This window comes from Centrocercus urophasianus, unplaced genomic scaffold (genome assembly GCF_019232065.1).
Source record: "Centrocercus urophasianus isolate 14NV4802_14NV808 unplaced genomic scaffold, USGS_Curo_1.0 seq_14, whole genome shotgun sequence".
Lineage (NCBI taxonomy): Eukaryota > Metazoa > Chordata > Aves > Galliformes > Phasianidae > Centrocercus > Centrocercus urophasianus.
The window spans coordinates 29,572,237-29,595,315 of record NW_024884586.1 but is presented as its reverse complement, the minus strand read 5'-3'; the positions used below and the strand labels follow the sequence as shown (position 1 = coordinate 29,595,315).

The 23,079-nt window shown below is 38.1% G+C and overlaps 1 protein-coding gene across 2 annotated transcripts; it reads right to left on the bottom strand.

Annotated features, from left to right (window-relative positions):
- Positions 1-454: 454 nt before the first annotated feature.
- Positions 455-20,633, bottom strand: BRMS1L (BRMS1 like transcriptional repressor). 2 transcript variants are annotated; one of them, XM_042814455.1, is made up of 10 exons: positions 20,424-20,633; positions 12,669-12,759; positions 11,569-11,696; positions 10,000-10,079; positions 7,255-7,351; positions 6,823-6,906; positions 5,135-5,199; positions 3,740-3,779; positions 2,772-2,898; positions 455-2,106 (listed from the first exon to the last, which is right to left on the bottom strand). In XM_042814455.1, the coding sequence occupies exons 1-10, from the start codon at positions 20,557-20,559 to the stop codon at positions 1,983-1,985; spliced, it is 972 nt and encodes a 323-aa protein (XP_042670389.1). In that variant the 5' UTR covers positions 20,560-20,633; the 3' UTR covers positions 455-1,982. The 2 variants fall into 2 exon arrangements, with proteins under 2 accessions (XP_042670389.1, XP_042670390.1); XM_042814456.1 differs by lacking the exon at positions 20,424-20,633 and adding an exon at positions 13,560-13,988.
- Positions 20,634-23,079: the final 2,446 nt, after the last annotated feature.

The following is a 23,079-nucleotide window of genomic DNA, read 5'->3' as shown; positions in this document are numbered from 1 at the left end:
TGCAATTACAGAAATGGAACAGTTTGATCTCAGTTGTTTGACCACTAAGACGTAATGCTACGCTTATTAATTGCCAAGTTCATATGTGCAGTTACTCTGAATGGAGAAGCCACACTCACCAGGTGTCAACCTAAACAGCACAGTAGTACAAAGCACAGCTCTGCACCCAAAGATATCAGATTAGAAACAACTCTAGAAACAACTGATTGCAACCAGTGTGGTGCAGAATACAGGGAGAAAACAGGTGAACCACTGAACAACTTAGAGTGTGCTGAGGCCCCTAAGTACAAATGATTTTAAGCCATTCAGGAGCCAAGACATTTTTAAGAGTGCTTAAGATTTAATTTTTAAATGTGCAGAGCAGTGCTTTCATAGCATACTAAAGAAAAAATGTAAGATGAAAAAAATAAGTGTGCACACTCTCAATATTCAAGAGAAAGAAACACAACTCAAGGAGCTTTAAAATGATTTATGCTTTTTGCAAACTTAAATATACTTTGCTTACAGAGTTGTTACATCAGCAACACCAAGACTAGAGAACAAATAAGCACAACGTTCAGGATGTCCACTAACACCAATCATTTATTTATATACTAAGTTAAAAAATACGAATATTTTATTACAAAAAGTTTATCAAACAACTGTATACATACAGTTCATCTTGTTAAAAGCCAATGTCAACTGATACTTTATATACATTATTCACGTCATACGCTTGTAGAAAAGCATCACTCAGAAGAAACTGATTTGGCATTTGGAAAGTAGTTACCTGCACTAAAAGAGACAATTAATATAGGAATAAACAGTGTATATGTTACAATAAAAATACTTATTTGCTGTGATCCTTTAAACCAAATGGATGCTTTCTTGCTCCACAGAGTCATCATAAGTGGAGATTAAAGTGCACATAACCAACACGTTAAAAATTCTTCAACAATCCCATCTAACAGTCTAGATGCTTCAAGCACATCACAGTAACATTAAGGATTAAGGATTTTTCTTGGTGGCTTAAACAGTAAGATACAAGACAAATTCAGCTTTCTAAGCTGCATAAAATAATGGTATACAATGGTGATGAAAGATGAAATGGGTTACAGAAATTTGGAAAACGACGTTTGGTGAAGAAGACAGTGAAAATTTGCCCAGTTACACGATTTCTGGGGAAATATTTCCCTTTTGAAAAAAAACTCACCACATTCCATACAACTATGGATCAAATAATCAAAGCATGCAACAGTATTTACATAATCATCCCAGCAGCCACCCTCTGTGGGCTGCATGTAACACGTGTTGGAGGAACACTATTTACTTTACACATTAATCTTGATGATAATCTGGGGAAGAAGAAAAAAATTACCAATAATATGTTTTCTGTATAATCCTAAGTTAGAAAAGTGCTCCTGAAAAAAATTAACTCAAAATATTAGCTTTGTATCATTACAAACAATGTAGAAAACCTCACAAAATATAACAGTCAGAACTAGCAGAGCTGTCGAGGGCAACAACTTTAATAAATCAATCCACTTCGGATAAAAGAATGCTTTATGCATGTTACAATCTATTTAAAAGCAATAGCTAAACAAGCTAAATTTATATCCACAAGAGAAGCATGACGTTCACTGAAAAACAAAATCAGTTGCTGGTAATCGTGGGTATCGTTTTTATCAAACAAACTGGTCACCAATGAAAAATAATTTTTTTTTATTTTTATTTTTTCCATTTTAAAAGATTAACTTTTAATGAGAAATTCTGAGCCATTACATTTGAAGAGCATACTTCATATCTAGGCACTGTACCCAATTTAGAGGTAAAATGTCTGTCAACATGATTTAACATCCTCAGGTTTCTGAAAGCCATCTGTATGAAGTTTACATACAGCACTACAAATACACATCAGATACTGCTGTAAATTTATAAGGAATACAAAATGCTATTAAATACAACTTTCATCCCATGGCACATCAAGCATGGCTTAGCAATAGTCAGTTGTGGTTATGCTTTATTGAATATTTTCCTTTCTGTAGCTGAGAAATATATAGCTTGGACTTGCTTCCATCTGGTCTTTTGAACCAAACTTCATCATGGTTAATTGTTGTAATTATGGCACTACAGAAAATGAGGGAAGAAGGGTCAGGGAAAGAAAAATAAGAAGCATTTAGAAAAGTAAAAAAAAAAAAAAACCCTCAAAAACTGCAACTGTACTGTAAATGAAAATATGCAGTAAGTATAGACACTAGGGTCAGAGGGTACCAGCTCTATTGCAAGGACAGTTTTGACACAATTTTTTAGTAACTGTGTAAGTCTCTAGTAGGTAGCTGAATTTTCAGCCAGCTATTTTTCTCCTTACATGAGAAAATCCTCACAACATCTACAAATAATTGTTACTCACAGTAATGAGCAGACTACCCACAGTAAACCCACAGTACGCTAGAAAGCATATCCAGAAAATGCTTAAACATACAAAACCCCAAGGTGTAGAGCAAAAACAAAGCTCCAAAATTTTCCATACTATTCTACATCTGGCCAACAGGTCAAAGCCTCAAAGCAACAAAATCCCCAAACACAACCCTTAAATCACAGGCTGGCCAGAAATTGGTTAAGAGCTTCAATCCTTCAATAAAATCCCATCCTGAGAAACATATTACCTTCAGTGAAATTCAACCTTGTAAAGGTTGAAGGTTATCTCCAATTAAGCCTTATTCTTCAAGGCCACCATGTTGCCTTTTGCTTACCAGGAATATACAGAGCTGTATAAAATGAATAATATTCACCTTGTAGGACATTCATCTTTCTTATCAATGTATATCGTCTGTCCGCGTCCATACCACTCTCCATCATAATACAGTCTTCCTTCTTCAGACCTAGCACTATGTAGGTGTTTCTCTAATTTGACAGGTGCTAAAACGATCAAATGTAATATCAACTGGCAGAAGTTGGTAAGATTTAGAAATAAACATTCAGTAAATTATTTACACACAAAATATGCAGTTTTTCCGTTGTCAGAAATAGTCTCTCTCTAGATAATTAACTCCAAATGCAAGAAAATTAGAAGATATTTATTTCCAGTCAGATAAATTAAAAGCTGTATTTCCATTTTAAAGAAGTTCTCTTCCATACAACTCTGCTATCTACGACGTCAATTTTCACAACTGGAATAATGCAACAAGATACAGAATATGAAATCTCTTTATCAGTGCATTATCTCAGACTGCAAGCAGTAATTCACCACTGAAGAACCCACTCACTTGTCTTCTCCCCCTTTTCTTCATTACTCACTACCTCCAAGCATTTGATTTTAACAAAGTTAATATGCTTCTTACCTCAGACCATGTTATCATTTACCACTCCTTTCCCACACCTGTATTTTCAGAGCTGCAGCTTGCAGTGAACACAAATCATGTTCAGAATGCCCCTTTCAAATTCTGGCAATTTCAGTTTCCTGCCTCATTTTATGAAAATATTGGCACAATGTACCAATATTCATTAGTAAAGCCCACTCTTAGAAGTCTTAATTTTTAAAATAATTTTTACAATTCACACATCAATTACATAATCACCAATCAAGCTGCAAGTATCAGCAACTCAGAGCAGGGATAGACAAAATCCACATCTGCCAGTCAGCTCACCCCACCCTGCGTTCAGTAAAACAAGGCTAAAACAAATATAGTCTGCTTTGATGCAGTTTGCATCATTATATATTGCAAGTTCTGTCTTATGAAATCACACAGTGTTTACTTACGTTCTGGCTTTACTCTGTGTGGCCCCAAAGTAGCCATTGCCTTGAAACAAAAGAAAATGAAGCCAGTAAGCAGAATTTTTTTCTTAAATTGCCAGCTCAAATGGTGTTGTGCAGCATAGCTCAAAACATTTGTTTTTATGTGCAGCATTAATGTTATGTGATACTGATGATACTATGAAATGAATATAAACCTTAAGTACTTTTTCATACTTTTCATACTTTATGAACTGTTTAGTTACATTTGCTTTTAAGTGTTTGGGAAGGAGAAATGACCTTCTCTAATGAGTTTTGACTTTAGATATCTCAAGTTTTCTAAATAAAATCCTCATTATGTGATTCTATTAAAAAAATACAAAATGATACGGAAAAACTGCTATCTGAACAACCCATTCTCTGGATTATTAAATTATACCCACAAGCAGACAATTCATGCGAGTGAAAATCTGTGAATCATGTGCAGCAGCAAAATAGATTTTTAATTTTTGTTGTTGTTGCTATTGCTTTAAATCACATTACACTACAGCAAAGAAACTGAGCAGAAGCTATTTTTTATCTGTGCATCTGATGAGACAGGAAAACAGACAGGTTTTCACATCAGCACCACAAGACAGATGGAAATAAACTCAACACCATTTCCCAGAAAGCTTCCAAATTCTTACAATGTAACTTCCTGCTCCACAAGTTGGAAAGCACTGATTTTTGCCAGAATACAGGGAAAAGTTTTCCAACTGCAGGTGCAAGGCATTTGAATAGCATTTGATTACATCAAATTACACTAACACTATGGCAAAGATCTGGTAAGACACTCTGTACTCAAAATTTGGATTTATTTTTTTCTAAATATATTGATTAGTCAAACGAATTTATCTTCCTGTAAATCCCGATCCTCTTACAGTTGGAAAAAACACAGCATTACACTTTAAGCCAAAAGGAAAAAAAAAAAGGTATAGTGAGAGGCTGAAGAACACGCATCATCATAAAATGATACATTCACTATCAGAAAACAAAACATATTATATATATTTAGAAATCTTTATTTAAAACCAAACCCTATCAAACTATCATAGTATGACAGACTTTGGTAGAGACAATGAGAAATCAGATGGCCTAGATACAGGCTTCAAGTTCACTGCACCACAGACACCAGAGACGACAAATATCAAGAGAGAACTTCTGCCATCTCCTTTTCAGATTCCTTTGCATGATTTGCATAGTCAGAAAAAGCTGCAACAGCATGGCTCAAACTAGAATCATTAACAGACCACTGAATAAATACATACCTGTACTTAAGTCTTGATGGTATTAGAAATGCATTTATGTATTTCTAGTAGGGAAAAGGAATAGACAAGAACCCAAAGAGACCCAAAGCTACAGGCATTCATGCTTTCATCTTACCTTCCTTATTGTCGTCCAGTCTTCAAGTATATCAAGGTCTTGTAACATATAAACTATATAGGGGCGTGAAAAGTTAGGGAAAACTCTTCTAAACAGTGATAATACAAATATTTTAAAAACTGTCTGAAGATATTAAGACATTTCTCTCACAGAAAAAATACCTGCGTGAAGTTGAAGCTCAGTAAAAATAAAAAATGCATTTTTTAATTAGGCAACTTAGAAGTATACTTTTGAAGTTACTAAAAGAAGTAATGGCACGTATATATTCATACTATTTGAATTCAACATAAAATTAACAATTGTCATACAACCATACCATCCCTGTTCCAAAAATCATTCTACTTGCAATGTTATAAATTACAGTTAAAACTTCCTGCAATTTCAATGCGACTAAAAAAAAAAGCATTTGCACTAGTATAATCTCTTCTAAAGTTATCATTTTTATGGTATTCTACATTCTATTTGAAACTTCAAGAATCCTTCACCATTTTCATATTTGTTTTAATTTTCTCTAAATAGGAGAGAATTACAAATGAAGAACACTGTAGAATTCCTAGGTACTTGCTTTACACAGATCTCTGCAAAGTGACAAGTTCACAACTACCTTAAAATCATAAGCAATAACAGCATGGATTAGGGACAGGAGGGACATGGAATACTCAGTTTCTTTCTTAGGAGACAAGAATCTTTCTTCAAAGTGCCATAACTTTAGAAATTTCAGCTGCACTATATGCTCATTACAGCTTTATAGAAGATACTGATACAAAATCCTTAAATAAACCCATTCTACAGGAACCTCAAGCTCAAAAAATGCCTATAAAAATTAAAAATTCCAAGAGTTGATACAATTAATCAAAGAGGGTTCTAAAGACTTGGAAACTGTTAAGAAGTCATAAATTAAGTTGAAGATGCTCCAGTAAAAGAAGCAAATCTATGAAACAGAAGTAGCACAAGTCAAGTTGCACTCTGCAGACATAATGCCTGTTTCTGCTTTCATTTTGTAGCTAACTGTTCATCAGGCTGAATCTCCATTACACTGAGAGCCAATACTTCACCTCATATATTGTCTTGCATCCAATTAACCCTTTAAAGTGGCTGTAATAATGAAAAGTTACTGATTATTCATTTATGTCCAAAAAGAGTGTTTATTTTCAGAGCTATCACCTTTTTATGTCTCCACCTAAGAAAAAAAGCTTTTCCTAACTTGCAAAACTATCTAAGCCCTTTTCTTCTAAATCTCTTCTCCCATATTCCTTGCTCTTCACAAAAACAGGACCAAGAATACTTCAAGATACAACCTTCAATACGTGCATTGCATTCCTTAATATACACAGAGCCCAGTTCAGGAGCACTTCCTTTCCTTCCAAGTATACTGCAAAAATGATGTCAAGTACCTACACCAAATACTCAAAAGATGAGCCAAATAGCTTCTATTTTTTTTTTTGAGATATTTTTAAAAACAGACTCTGTACATAGCTAGTAATTACAGATCCCTAATTTTAATTTTCACAACAGGATGTGTTAACTAGGCTTCTCTAATCTGAATTAGAATACCAGCTGCCATTCAAAAATACATTTTGAGAATGTATTATCACCTCAGCTTGTTGTTAATGACATACGTAATATGATTAGCCATAAAATAGTAGTGAATACTACCAGAATGATCAGTGATTTCAATGAAAGGATATCTGATACAACAACAGGCTTTTTTTTATCTGGACTAAATGGATCCTTCCTTTTTTTCCTTGACTGTAGCTCATCATTCCATAATTCTGAAAAGAAATAATAAGAATGAACGAATCAGAAATGTGTATACCTAGTTGTTCTCACAGAAAAGAAAATCTGAAAAGTGTTTGTTTTTATTTCTGGACAATCAGGTGAGATGTTGATTCTGAATAGAACAAAAGTGTCACAAGATCATGCAGTCATAGATGAATGTTCTCTAAACAGACAACAGATACTGACAACTACCGGACCAAAGTTTGTTTTAAGCTTAAATTCAAACTCATCCCACAAATCTTACGCTGTTGTTCAGAAAAGCATTCTACTGAATAACTTGAAACCAGAAATAGTATAGCTACTTGAATTTTTAATAACAGAATTTGAAAATTTTCACTCACCTGATGTAATGTCAATGCTATGTCTGTCTTCTTCAAGTCTTCTAATCTTCTCTTCTAGTTCACTTTGTACAGTATCATACAACAGAAGCTTTTCACTCTAAAATAACAAGAAATGAAACATGACTAAGTCCAGTATTACAGTAATTTAAAGGCTCAGCAGAAGGAAAGAAGAGATTTGAGGTGAACACTTTACAGAGCTGTAAAGCATACAATATAGCCCTGTACTCGTTTCCTTATCATGAAATTCTAGCTCCTCAAAGATGGCACATTCACTCGGCATCAGCATACATATGGTCATCAAGTATCAGTACCAAGAATAACCAAGTATACAGAGCACACACCCAGACCTCCAGAATAGCACTCAATATTTTCCTTTTTGATAGCAAAGATTTATTCACAGTGAGTAACTGTAAAACATTAAGTTCTACTCCAGCTTTCTTAAAAGTTAATGTTTTCACTCAAAGTGTTTTATTAAGTCTCCAATGTTAATGAGATTGTATTAATTTATAGAGAATTATCATCTACTACTATACTATTTACAATCACCTTTTCCCACAGAACTGATGTATCTACTCATATCACTGATATATCCACTCACAGTAGAAAGAATCTACAGTGCACATAAAATACTCTAGACAGTTGTGAAAGCAAAACTGTGTACCTTAAAGCTGCGAGAAACATTCTTAAAACTGCTTTAGAAAGGTTAGCTAGTTCATCAATTTAAAAGATTATCTCTGATTCACATAGATTAACAAAATGCCTCCAATGCTTTTATATAAAAAGTGCTAGTAATGCACAAATGGAAATACACTCTGATGCAAGCTTTCTACGGCATGTTGTAGTCTAACCTCTTTTCTACCTACAGGTATTTCAGAAAGAAAAATCAACATTTTGTACAGCTGCTCTCAATTATAACACCCTATATTGTATAACTTTCGTATCAGCTCAATATCTGTACCAAATAGTTACCCTTTTAAAGGCAGTTTCTAAACACACTTAACTTCCTAAAACTAGAACTTTAATTAAAAGAAAGAAATTAAGCTGAATTTCACTTGCACACTTCCTAAAACACAAGTAGGAAGCGCAGCTGACTGTTACATTCTTAAGCTCATGTTCACTGACCAACACCACTAACAACTCGAGGAAACAGAGACTTGGACTTAATTACTCAAGGAAAAAACAACAACAAACAAACAACCAGCTTAAGTAGCACAAGTCACTGCATCTACTCATTTGCCACCATGTCTCTCTCTCTCATGCCAGAGGCTGCAGACCTAGAGCCAATTCAGCAGATCTCTGTATCTCAACTGCTTCTGCCCACAGCGCAGCATACCAACAGAAACAACACCAGTGTTCAAACTGAACACTAAAGCAAAATGAAGCAAATCAGCTCAGGAATAAAAACAACCAAATAGTCCTACTCCAATAGACATCTGTGTGGTTAACATTCCCTTCAAGTCACAAAGTACTTGTGTTCCACAGATCCCCTGTTTATATATTTCTCAAGCCGTTACTACTAAATAAAAAATAATCCTCAATTGAACTGAGAATGCAAAAGCATTCTTATATATACCTGAAATGTCAAATTAGTACTATTTGTTCTGATACCATTTTAAAATTTCCTTTTTAAAATGAAATACTGTTTGTGTTTAGACACCTGTTTTGCTGCTAGTCTTGGTAACAAATAAGGTGTGAGATGATGTTATGGGCAACAGAGGCATTCTTGCTGAACAGCTATACTCAGAGCAATGATCCTACAAGCAGCATTACTGATTTTGGACAGCTTTTCCCCAGGGACCCTTCTTGGATGTTGCATGTTTGAATCCCGAACGTTCCAGTGTAAAAGAATAGCAGCAAAACAAGCAACAAGGACAACCTTAAAGATGAATAATACACAGCCAAAGAAAATCATTCAATTGTGGATAAGAAACCCTGCAAGTCTTATAGCATTCTGACCAACCTCAGGATTGTATTCACAGGAATGAGGAGAGCCAGTAATGAACAGTCTGTCTTATGTTGTACCTTTTCTTTTGTAAGGCAACCAGAAAATGGAATTTTTAAATAGTATGTGTGTACACTCTTTATTTAATGGCAAAATAAGAACCAGGAATTTCAGGAATACAGTTAGCCACCTAGAAGAACACACATTTAAGCCACTGTAAAGTATGCTGAGGAGGACTACAACGCACGCATCAGGATCTAAGCAGCTACACCACAGGGTCAGACATACAGGTATTTGTATCTGATTATTTGCACTACATTACAGTACAGTAAATGCTATGTAAATGCTTCAATGGAAATGTTTATGTTCAAGCAGAGAAACACATTTTTTCAAAAGCAGTCACAGGAACGGTAACTCTATCACTAGCTGACCAAGATACCTTAAAAACTGAGTAAGACTATTATAATCACAAAAATGTAAGGTGCTTTTTGCTAAAATTATGGTAGATATTTTAGTTACTGGTCTTGGTAAACATGGTACCAAAATGATTTTTACCAATCTCATTATTCTAAATAAGAAAATTACACTTACATGAAAGCAAACCTATTAGAAACCTAACTTTGAAATGCTTTGAACAAGCTTTTACGTGGATTTTAATGTCACAAAAGGTTTGCATTAAAATAGCAAGTAACAGCAATACAAAAATTAGAACATAAAAAATTAAAACATAAAAATATGCACTGAATTTGGAAAGCATGACACACAGTAAAGGAAAATGTTCAATACAGAATAGCTGGCACAACCTCACAGTGTTGTCGAGAGGCTTGAATTTCACATTCATACTTGTTCTTCACAGATTCCAGACAAAGCTCTCTATAGATACCTGTCATCAAACAAATGACAACGTTACTTTCTTTAGCTAATATCTAATTTCAAAATTCTCTTTTAAGATTGCCTTCAAGCCCCAAAATATGTACAAAAGGGAAAAAATATATATCTATTTTGTTAGGCAATTAATAAATATTTTTGTTAGGCAATTAATCCCTTTTAATTCATTAAATCTAAATATCTGAAGAAAAATAAATGCTATTTTCACTTTTTGCCCTATCTGTCAACAGTTACATTAGTTACCATGCTAACCTTACAAAATAGGTCTATTTCACACGGCCTACCAAATTACCCTGCATATCTTCAAATTTCAAATACGTAAGTATTCTCCTATTCTATTTTCTAATTACTATTTTAAATAATACTTTGCGAGTTTCAAATAGCTGGAAAACAGAATGAAAGAACAAGCTTTTACAAATGAATGTGTGGAACAAGGCTTGCTTTACACAGCATGACACTAATAAATCACATCATTTAACAAGACTATTCCACTCAACGAAATAGACTTCTTGTGATATAAATAAGAGTATTTCTGAGTATTAGGTCTATTTCTTGCACCTGTCAATTCCCAGTCACTGCTTATTTGCAGTCCTTAAGGGTTACTTGATAGAGCTCAAACTCTCATACTACCCACTTCTGTCAAGGCTACGAAACAGTAAGAGCAAAATCTTTCTGCTATTTCTGGCATCCTCTGAAATGACTTTCGGAATCTCAATGAGTTGAAGACAAAATGAAAAAAGAAAAAAAAAATTAAAATTAAAATATCTGATTTCTAGACTTCAGGAAAGTTGTAGAAAGAGCTCAGGAAAAACACCACATTGGAACACTGACTTTACTGCTGTCGAAGACTTGAATCAGGAGAATCCTTAATATTCTGCCTATTCACACCCACCTACATCAAAGCACTGACAGAAAATCACCATTTAAAACTAAAAAGCTACGGGTGGTTTCATGTCACAGCTCCTGGGGAGTTCAACTTGGAATCTTCATCTTCTGCAGTACGCAAAAGTACTGCTCAGAATTAATCAAGTAAATTTTGGATAAAGATCTCAAAACCCAGAAATTCCAGGTCACCATCATTATGAAGCATTATGAAGATGATCAAAAGAGAGAAAAATGCCATAGACCAGAAGATTTCAATTTCTCTTCACAGCCTGGAGTCCATAGTAACAATTGAAGCATCAAAGTTTACTGTTCCTAATTTAGAAACTTCGTGCTCTCTACACAAAGACAGATATTCAATGAAACGTAAATAAGCCATATTTTCAGCATGATGTTATCAGGCAAATAAAGAAGAAGCAAGAAACCTATTCAATTTGACCTGAAAAATATTTTAAGTTTAAAACCACGACAGCGTTTCTAACTTTAAAACACACTCTTGTAGCAATTTTAAAGTAAAAATCATAACAATTGATAAAAATTGATGTTTAAATGAATAGCAACATCATATGGTTTAAATAGAAACATTCGTTTTATATGCCTACCTGCCACCTTGGTTCTGATTTGCATATTTTCTTGTAATGCTGCCAATGGTTCTAAATATTCAGGTGCTTTTCCAGCTATGACCTCTTGCAGTTTTGCATCCACTTGGCTTAATCTTTCTTTGTAAAGTCTGGAAACAATAAACATTTAAAAATATATATATATATTTAAAGTAAATACAACATGGAAGAAATTTTAAGAAGAGCTAATCTGACTCTTTCTTAATGTCTTTGTTAATGGTGCACCTACAGAAGTAAATTAAAGATTCCAGGCTTGCAATACAGGAGGAAGAAAAAGATTTTTAGATAGAAACTTGCATTCATTTTCTTGTCCACGTATCTGCTCCTACAGAAGCACAAATGAAGGAAAAAGATACGCAGGCTCTTACTGAAGCAGCCCTCATTCCATCTCTGGTGAAAACCTACATATGGAATACTATCAAAAATGTCACATCCACTTTTGAGTACACGTGGCTATTCATCTCCTCTCTTCTGCTTACTAGGTCTTCACTGAGTGATACAGATACTATGGTAAACTACCAACAGATCTAACACTGGTTTCACTTTCAGTATTGGTATCTGGTTTGCAGTAATCACAAGAAATTTTCATCAATGATAGCAATAAAAAGTGCTACAATGTCTTACAAAAAAAACCCCTCATGTCTAGCTTAGCAAACACAATGCTTGAGTTTGTTTGTCTGTTTCTACAAGTCGCACATATACACAAGGAGGAGAAGGATCCTGGCATACCTCTCCAAAGATCACCGTTCCTTGTCGCAACAGAACCACACCTGCCCTTTACCACAACACTTCAGAACTGTTCTTACAGCAAAACAGAAATAAATATATTTATATATGTATACATGCACATGCTTACACATACTGTACACATTATGTGCATGTGACTCCATGGTACATATTCTTCCCTTTCAGAGATACCAAAGAGAAAGTATTCTAGAGCAGTTGCCTGCAAACCATATCAAAACTTTCAACCATTATTCTTCTCCAAAAGTAATATCCAGATATTTGAAAGACAAGAAACACCAGTTGCACACCATATTCTCACAGAATAGACCCTCAAATGAGGCACTTAAGATACTTACTGATCTTTGAGATCTGTAAATTGCTTTTCAAGATTGGACATTTCATCTAAACACTCCATTCTTCTCCTCTCGCAGTCTTCATCATCCATTTCTAAGAATAAGAAAAGGTAATATATTTTGAACAATGTAACCAAGTAGACTGCATAGTTTGCTTCTAAAACTTGAAGCAAATCTGAATTTAAGCAATAAACAGATCAACCATATTACTATGCTACAGCAGGTTACAATAAACCACTCATCACATTAAGTAAGAAACTTAAATTTGATTCAAGAAGCCCCATGAAGTGTTATTTTTCTCTCCCACACCAGAAAACAACATGATTGTAAGATTTCAAGAGGTTAAATCTCATAAATGACAATGTAAAATGCAGATGAAAGTGTGAAACAGAATAATTAATCCTTGTATAGCACATCAGATGAGAAGCAGCATTACTCATGAAGAGTTATTAGCCATAACTGAAAATTCCAGTGTGTCCTGCGTCAGTATGAGCAAAAGAAATCCCTGGAGATCAAGTGAACAAGTTCAAATGTTGTGCCTGTGAAATGTAATTCAAGGTTTTGTGTCATTAACATCCATTAAAAAGAAAAATGTAACACTTGGTTTTGAAACAAGGTTTCATCCTCTTTAATTGGAAGAGTTGTTTGAAGCTAAAATATTCCTGTAGAAATATCTGTAGCTCATCTCAATGACCATTAAAAAAAGACTTTTAAAAAACACTTTTTAACAGTGAAACCTAAAAAAATGCAGGATTTTACAGAAACCTCATTTCAGATGCTTTTATGAAGCAAGAGTTATTAAATTCTTTTCAGAGCTTTTGTTTTAATTCATACTTCTGATTTTTTCCCTAATTTACGTAATGAACATAATGGTAAGGTATAATAAACACTCACTTTTTGGACAAGAATTTTTGGCTCTTGCCAAAGGGACATCTAAGCATCAGTTGTTACCTCCATTCCCATTTCTTAAACTACAAAATAGAAAAATCATTAATGCTATGAAGTGGCAGCACCCATTGACCTTCAGGTAAATGCCTTGAGAAGGTGAACTAAAAGTTTCAGTTTAGAAAATTCCTTCTTCAACAAAAGAAAACTATCTTTTTCCTTGCTTTTATGGTGGATTAGATAAACTAAAAGTTGGGAAGAATTTCCCCAAGATAACATTTCTTGTTTCTATTTTCCTTCACACAGAAATCCTATCTCTGTCTCTGCCCTTTCAGATTTAGCAAAACACACCTCAAGAGGATAAAAGATGGATGCAACAAGCAGCAACCACAGAAAGGAAAACTGCTGAATTTTAGTGACATGCAATCTTCTGCTGTGCTTGGCAATCAAGAATAAAAGGGAAAGTTCTAAACTCTATTCCTATCAAAGACACACCAGTTTCCAGGGTATTTCTGAACCCATTAACTTCATTAACCATAGTTCTCCATTATAACAAACTGAGTTTCTAGATCCAAACCTCCATCAGTCCTGCCCAGTGTGTTTTAAATAAAGGAGAGGGAGAACAAGCTCTGCTAAGGTACACTCAGGGGGCAGAGATGTCCTGAAGCCGCTTTACCTCAGCAGCATCTCAGAGAAACAGCTCTCTGGTTAAGGCACAGCAACTAACCATTAAGCAGTGTTAGAAGGGCGGAGAGCCACATAGCCAGGAGCCAGAGCACAAGAGGAGAGCTTGACTAAGTGGAAGCCGTGCCCAGCAGTGCAGTCACTCCAGAAAACAGCTGACAAAAAGGCCAAGCAGGGCCTCAAACCAAGCAGAGATGCTCTGCATCAGCTCCTCTGGTCTACAAACAACTCTGAATGCCTTCGCCTCTTCCTCAGTTAACATTTCATTGCTTTATGTGGTCTCATACCCCAGCTCCAAAAAAAGGCAGCATTCAAGCCTTCATTCTTGTTGTTTTGCAAAAGAGAACAGTGATTTGCAAAGGTGAGAGGAGCCTGCATATCACCTCCCTAACTCAGAGAAACCTATTAACTCACATCTACCACTCAGATCCCTTGATGTATCTGTTCCACATTCCTTTTTACTAAAATCATACCTTTTCATTGAAATAAACATAGCTTTCAAGTTTGAAAACCACACCAGCCCCTTGTACCTGTGCATGAAAACCAGCAGGCAGCAGAAAAGTATGTCCAAATGAAAGACTTACTGCAGTTCCTTAAACTGCAGTCAGTACAAGCAGAAAACTTTGACAAAGCTTTAGAAGATGACCTAGCCTGACGAGAGAGAAAATTTAAAGCTGGAACTTCTAATAAATGCTTAGCAGACAGGGAAGAGTGAGAGAGGAGAGAAATAAGCCCTAAAGGCACGTCTTAAAAGGCGTGATTTCAAACTCCTGTTCTCAAAAATAAGGCAGATCTTGAAACCCAGAATAAGATTGAAAATCAGATTAAAGAGCAAAGCTTTAGTTGGCAGTTCAGCGTACTGTCTGAGCCCAACTGACTGGGCAATTTTCACCTCAGTCAGATTTAAGGAATGCAGCAGTTACATTACTTTGAGAGTTGCCTGAAGCTTTTATGTGCTATAAAAATAAAAATTCTCTGAAGTTTGAAGGATCTGCCCTGTGAAACAAGACAAGCCCAAGAGAACACTGGGATGCAGATCCTTTCCCACTTTCTTCTTAAGCTCAAGCACGCATTTCAGATTTTTTCAAGTATTGTTTTGGTTCTATATATGTTTCAGCAAGCAATTCATTCAGAAGTTTTCCCTTATATCAACATGGATTTTATTGCTTCTCGATTTAAAATGAATAAACAAACTAATTAAAAAAAACACATTAGAACAGCAGCCTTTTCTGAAGATCAGTGCAGCTCCCCAACACTGGAGGGAAAGGGGATTGCATCTTATGTTTTTATCCACTGTTGCAAGAAAACAAGAAAACACACTGGCATGAGGGCACAGCAGACACTTCTGCATTACTGAAATAAAACAGGGCTTGTTTAAATCTCCCCTCAGCTACCTATACACTCAAAAAATGTTGGACTTCCTGTCTAGAAGTCTACATTCTACCTGTAACACTGAATAACAATCTTCTCTTGTTTCATTTTGCCAATTTATTCATTCATTTTGCCAATTAACCATTTTCAAGTGTTAAGACTCCTGAAATATCTTCAATTTCTCAATTACAGAAACTTCTATCTTTAAAGAACAGTTCAGTGAATATTCAGTAATGAAAAAGTAAAATAGTTTTCAGATTAAATCTCACAGCTTATCTGTTGAAAATTTATATTGCTAGAAATGGAAAACAACTCATTATATATTAAAATACTTGCTAATGGCCCCATACTGTCTCAATACTTCACATTAGGTTTCATACCACACAGTGCATTTGGGGCATTTTAAATCATTTTCAGAATTACAGTCATTCTTTCCCTACTATATTCAAATAATCCAACTCAGCAACCAGGGCAGCTCAGTTTAAAGACCAAAAAAAAGTACTTAAAACACAAGAGTACCTAATACAGCTCTTATCAATAAGCTGTGGCCTATAAAAAATGCTCTATAAAACGCCCAAATTCTCATCTTGGATGGTGAACATAACTTGTGGCTTTTTCATTCATCCCTGATACGCTATTCTGGGCCTTTGCCAATATTAAAAAACAACACAACACTTTACTAAATACGTATCAACAAAAGGACCAGGATAGAAATGGTGCCAGCTCTCAAGGCCTTCTATTTTCTCAGGCATCCACTGGAAGAGATTTAAAAAAAAAAAAAAAAAAAAAAAAAAAGTTAAATGCAAGTAAAACAAATAACAAATTTATAAGAAAGAATAAGAAAGGGATTATCTCTTTTTTTCCCCCCTGCCAGTAATTTTAATTAATACTTATTTCCTGCAGTGCTAATCATCTTATTTCTGTAGAAGCAACATGCTTCCATGGAGTAAATTCATATCTGTCAAGACACTGAGATAAGCATGTAATTTTCCATAGTCATCACTTTTAAAGTGCTCCCATAAAAGCGTTTCTCCATGGAGTGCAACAGAAATTATCCACAGGGTTTCTTGTATGGCTTTAAAGAAACGCACACTACTTTCACTTAAAACATTGCTCCTCCTTCATCCCCGCTAAAGGCTGTGGAAAAGCAACAGCATTACTTGGCCTCATTTAAAAATAATTAAAAAACAAAAAAAATCAACAAAATGAACTTGCAAAATTCAAAGTTTGCTTTAAAAATGTCAATTACCAAAAATTACAAACAAGAATACAGGAAAATTTTGAAAGAGAAGAAGCTTCAAAGCCTGCAGCTGGTACTAAAAGACAGTCCTCCCTTCACCAGAGCCAGGGAGTTGGAGGAGAGAAAGCTACATTTATATTGTCATATTAAGCTCTTACGTTCTTTACTATGAGAGTGGTGAGGTACTGGAACAGGCTGCCCAGAGAGGTTGAGGATGCCCCGTCCCTTGAAGTGATGAAGGCCAGGTTGGAGGGGGCCTGGGCAGCCTGGTCTAGTATTAAATGGGGAGGTTGGTGGCCCTGCATGTGGCAGGGGGGTTGGAGATTCATGATTCTTGAGGCCCCTTCCAACCCTGACTATTCTGTGATTCTGTGATATTAAACTCCCTTTCCCACACAGGAAAAAATGAGAATTAAAAAAACAAAAAAAAAATTTATGACATTCTGTTTGGCCAGAAAAATAGAGAAAAGGCAGCTTATATAACAGTAACCTACATAAACTGCATAATCTATTTCAAGATAAGCGAGAAGAAACACTGGACTAAGTAAGGGTTATTGTTGCAGTACTGCTCCTGGACCTCATAAAGGAGTCCTTTGCAATCCCATGTCTCACCTCCATATCACTCAATAAGCTTGCATATTCCTTCTCCAATCTATGTTTTCTCTCTGAAAGATTTAACAAATAGTGTCTGTTCTTTTGAAAAACAGTCATGATCAGGAGGGAAGAGCTGTCTCCATTTATTTATTTTCCCAAACATTCAAGTCCACATTCAATTCTGATAATAAAAGAATTGAAACATACCTTCCTAAGTCACATGAAAAAGGAACAGAGCGGTTTGCTCTGCAAACAGGGCCATAGTTAGACATGCTTTTCACACTCAAAATGTAATACCTGCAGCTACTTGTCCTGATATCCTCTCTCAAATTTACTTTTCTTCCAACATAACCACCAGTACACACTGACGCTGCTCAGATTAAGTTTCATCAAGCCTACCCAAGGCAAGTTAAACACATCTTTCTGGCTCTTTTCTTTTCCAAGTGAACAACTTCAAGAGAATGGGGATAAGGAAAGATCTGTACCTGGATCAATGAACTGTTCACCTGTAACAGCCCAACTATTCATAAAGTTCAGTGCACATACATGTTTCACCACCAAATAGCTTTGTACACACTGGTTTAATCTGCAGCAGTTTCAGTGAACAGAAATCAAGTTCAACTACCAAGTTAAGCCCAAAGTTTCACCAAGCACTTATCAAATGTAGTCAAATATCCACAGAGAGCATAAGAGTTTGAAACAATGACTTGTTCTTCAGGCAGCTCCCAACCATACATGTTCAGTTCGGGCTATATTATCTAAAAGAAAACCATACTTGTTTGGGAGAAATAGGGGCCTCAGCACTATCTATTCTGAACTAGGAATCTCTTCACCAAACCAGTTGCTATTATAGACACAAATAGAAACAACGTTTGTAATAATTTTGCCAGTTCTTGCAAGCCCATACCTGGATGTGCTCCACGGTTTATGGACTGAAAATATTTCCTGAGTAATACTGCATTAGATGAGAGAAGCAAGATGTTCCCTCAGATCGGGAAACTGCCAAGAACTTCAGAATCTCTGCTTCAAGAACCCTCCCGTCTAAACCCGTGCAAGTCATTGGTCCTAAATTCACAAAAATGTGTGCCGAATTAACTGATGTAAATTGGAGATCTTTACATATTCTGACAAAATTGTTATTTATGACTTCTGTTGCTCTGGAGCTGCAGTCTACCTAAGCATTAGTTTACATAGGCCCCAGTACCTCTTGTTCACAAATCAAATTCTTCACTCAGCCATTTTTGCTATTTCACTTTTTAATGGGTTCTTTTTCTGACAGCTTAGCATACAAAGGCCCAGTATCACTGAAGACAGAGCAAGAAACAAGGACAGGAAAGTACGCTGCACCAAGAAGGGTGAGTAAGGATGAGAGGAAGGATGGTGACACTTGGATCCAAGTAGATAATAATCAATCAGCTGCCTAGAGCTGTGAAGTGGGGTTCAATCGGCGATACTTGCCCAAGGGCATGTCTATACTCTCAGCATGGCAGCAGCAAAGCTTTCCTAGTACTGGCAGAGCCTTCACTCTACACTCTGTTACTGCAGAGCCAACTTAGATGACTCTGTATCACACCCGTGGGCTTCCACAGTTTTCTACCTAAAAACAGCCCAGATGAGAGGAGCTTCCATGAACCACCACATTGGAGCTCTCCCTGGAATGAAGTCAGTGTGAATACAAAAGCCAAAGGATGTTAATAGTCAAGATCTCCCAGATCTTCTAATATCAGATAATAATGAATTAACAGTATGTTGAGGGTTTTAACACATTCAGGCAAACCAACCGTAGGTCAATGCATGTAAAAATGCAATGTCAAAGGTGGAAAAGCTAGGATCCAAACCGCACGAGCCCGGTGCTCACACCACTAGTCACTGTGCTGCTACAAGCATGGGCCTGGACCAGGACAGTGTACTCTAAATGCAAGGAGGACATTCCAACTACCAGAAGCTTGCGTCAGGACCACAGCCAGCACTGAGCACAGCTCCAGCTTTTCAAAGAATCACAGAATTGTTTGAGTTGGAAGGCACCTTCAACAGCCCATTTGGTCCAACTCCCCTGCAATGAACAGGAACACCTACAGCTAGATCAGGGTGCTCAGAGCCTGGTCCAGCCTGCCTTTGGCTGTCCCCAGAGATGGGCAGACCACATCACTGGGCAACCCATTCCAGTGTCTGACCAGCCTTACTCCTTTTTCCTCCCATCCTACTCAAACCAAATCCCCTCACCTTAGTTTAAAAACATGTCCCCTTGTCCTATTATAACAGAGTCCTATGTCTTTTTTCCTATAGCTCCCCGTTAGATACTGAAAAGTCAGTGCATGCAGTGACAAAGGTCCCATGCGGGCCAGGACCTACAAAGCCCCAATAATCCCAGATTGCAGTGCACTCTCCAAAGGATCAGCGTGGATCCCAATAAATGACAAGTTTCTAATGTAGCCCTTGAAATGATGAGGTAACCTCGGACAGAAAACTTTCCTTCTAGCAGGGTGGCAGGTGAATAGCTGCTAGATTCACCTTTCACATGCTAAATCATCCCTAGCGCGCAGTCCTGAGCAAGTTAGGGACAAAAAAAAAAAAAAGGTGTCTTTATCATAGCAGGGTTTAACGCTGCGCAGAAGAGGTCAATGGCACTGACAGGTCCCCTCCCACCCAGGCAGGCCCCAAAACACCGAACAGAAATGCTCGGTTTCTCCTGCTAAGAAACAGACAGACACTGGCTCCGGCCGCGGACCGAAGCACCAGCGAGGCCCCACACAGACATCGCGGCACCACGCGGCCCGGCCCGCACGGCACCAGGACCTGCGGCGGGGGCCGAAATGGTGCCGTCGTGCCCCCGCCACGTCCCCGCCCCCGGCTGGGCCGCAGCAACGGGAGAGCCGGGGGGCGGGGTCGCGGAGGGGGCGGGTAGCGGCAGTGCCGCGGCCGGAGCTGGGGCCGGTTCCCCCCGGAAGGGGCAGAGAGAACGGCGGAGACGGCAACTGCAATACCTGAGCTATCCCCCTCCTCGGACACGGACGAGCTCTCGGTCTCCTCCTCTTCCGAGGTGCTCCCCTCGTTCTCCCCGTAGTCCACCTCCATCTCATCGTGGTTGTTCTCCTTCTTCTCCCGGGAGTGAACCGGCATCCTGCCCGCCGCAGAGCCCCGGGACAGCCCCAGAACGGCCCTTCCCGCCGCTACCACTGCCAGCCGCGCCGCCGCTGCCCCGCCCCGCGGTGCAACCAACCCCGCCCAACGCCCGCCGTGCCCTCCCATTGGCCGAGCCCTTCTATTGGCCGAGCTCTCTCATTGGCCGAGCCCCCACATTGGCCCAGCCGGCAGGTACAGCGAGACAGAGCGCGGGGTACGCTGGGAGTTGTCCGCTGCTAGCAGGGTGCTGGTGTGAGTGGTACGACGGCTGCCTGCCGTTCCGTCCTGAAGGATGCTGCGGTAGCCGGGAGCGCTTTGCGTTTCCTGCAGGTGTGGCCCGGCCTGCAGGCACTGGGGTTTCAGAGGAAGCGTGTGTAACACGGGCCGGTTCTGAGGTTTGAGCTTGGGAAAAGAGCGGCAGTGCGGGCTGTATGTTTTCATGCTTTCGTTTTGGGAAGCGAGAGCTCCGTCTGCCCGGCGGAAGCAACTCTTCGTACTGAGATACAGATTCAGCTCGGTAGCACCAGGCCGCTGTAGCCGCTGAGGGTGACCCTCATTCCCGCTTTCCCCGCCTGCCGCGCCCCGTGAGCCCGCGTGCAGCGGCCGCTCTGTGTGCGCATGCTCCGGGCATGCGCATGCTCTGCGGCGGGGGTGGCGCGGCGCGGTGTAAGTGCGGGTCTTGGCTGCTTGATGGCTCCTGTTGGTTGGTGTGAGGGTAATGCTCTCGGGCTTCTCTTGTTCAAAAACAGGTTTTGGGACCTCAGAAGCTGATGCAGTATCAAAATGTAGAGGCAGTTCCCAAAGGAACTGGAAGATAGTGTCAGCTGACGTGCCCAGAGTGCTTTGGAAGGGGTGTCAGGTATTTGGGTGGCTGAAATGAAGTTGGGAATAGTCTGATGAGAGTTGGGCGTGTCCTCAAGGAAAAGGGGTGAATTTCACAGACTGGGTCTGAAATGCTTTGTAATGAATCCATGTGGATTTAGTAAAAAGAAACTAGAAATGAAATAATAAAAAAGTCTTAAGGTTTACATCTCAGTCTAGCAATAGAAAACAGGAAATCGAGTACTATGGCCTGGAAAGGCCTACTGGAAGCAACAGGGAATGGAATGGCAGGAAATCAGGGAACTTTTGGCTCCGTGACTGTAATTTCCTATGCAAGCAGTTGGAAATAGGTCTAAGGGGCTAAAAATAAATTCAAGGAGCAAAACAAGGTTCCCATGCCACACTGGAAATGAACAACTGAGATGCAGAATTGAGCTTTTTTTTTTTTTTTTTTTTTAATGTTATTTTAAGATATGTGATTTTTACATATTTCTTCTATTGTGTTTTTTGCTTTGAAGCCAAGGGAGAGTTACCCTGCTCAAGCAATACAAGCATTTACTGTCTTGAGGGGAACAAAAGTACCAGCTGTAGTCAGTATCTCTGTCCAGGTGGGATGCTGGACCAAAGAAGAGGTCAGACTAATTCCAGGAGCTGTGTTTTGGTACAGTGCACAGATAATTTGTTTCTGGAAATAATCAACCTGATCACCCATACACATTTAGCGTGAGAAGTGGCAACACCTAACTCAATCATCTGTCTAGAGCCCAGATATGTGCTAGGTGGAGAGGGAAAGAAGACATTCTGTCTAGCTTGTGAGATAATTGTCAGAAATGTGTTCTTGCTGTGTGAAGATGCCTTTTAGGAATCCAGTTATTGAAGGATCAGTCTGTAAATCAGTCATTTTATTGAGATAAGAGAAAGGAAGCATCAGGTGCCTGCAAAGTGCTGAATTTTTTTCTGGATTGAGTTTTGCCTATCAGAAGAAAACAGCCATTAAATGTGATCCTCATCATCCTCAGTAGTTCAGTTCTGCACTTAATGGGAAACAGTGGTTAACATCTGGTTAACAGAGAAAAGTTGAACCTAGCATGATCTTGGTGGATATCACACCGGGCATCTTCAGGAAAAGGCTGGGAAGCAGACCTGTAATTTTGCATCTTATTTGTTGACTGGAGGTAGTGACTGGAAATGTGTATTACTCTAGAATCTAAAAAGCAGTTATTATCTTTCTGGTCACCAAACTGATTGCCAGCTCCTGATGAGCAGAGTAAATGGAGAATAAACCTTGCACGTTAAGAAATGCATTACAAAATCTTATCGGAGAAGTGGCCTGGTGAATGCAACTAAATCAGGTTGTTTGAAAGGAAATTTTATTCATTTTTGGAAGGAAATGATACATTGGATGCTCTAGCAAATTAAGTCTGATTCTTCACACTTCATTTCAAAAGCCAGTATTAGGGAAGGGGGGAGTCTCACAAATGTAGGAAAGACTGTTTTCCTTACACGACAAGGTCAGCAGTAAGTTGAAGTAGCAACCTTCACAGTGTGCAAGCTGTGTTGGAAGGCTACTGGAACATGTTGCTCCTTCCACTAACCTATTATCCGGGAGAGATTCTGGTATATGCTGCAAGTGATCTGAAGTAATCTGAAAAATACTAATGCAAGGAGATATGGCTTATATCTAAAAGACCTTGC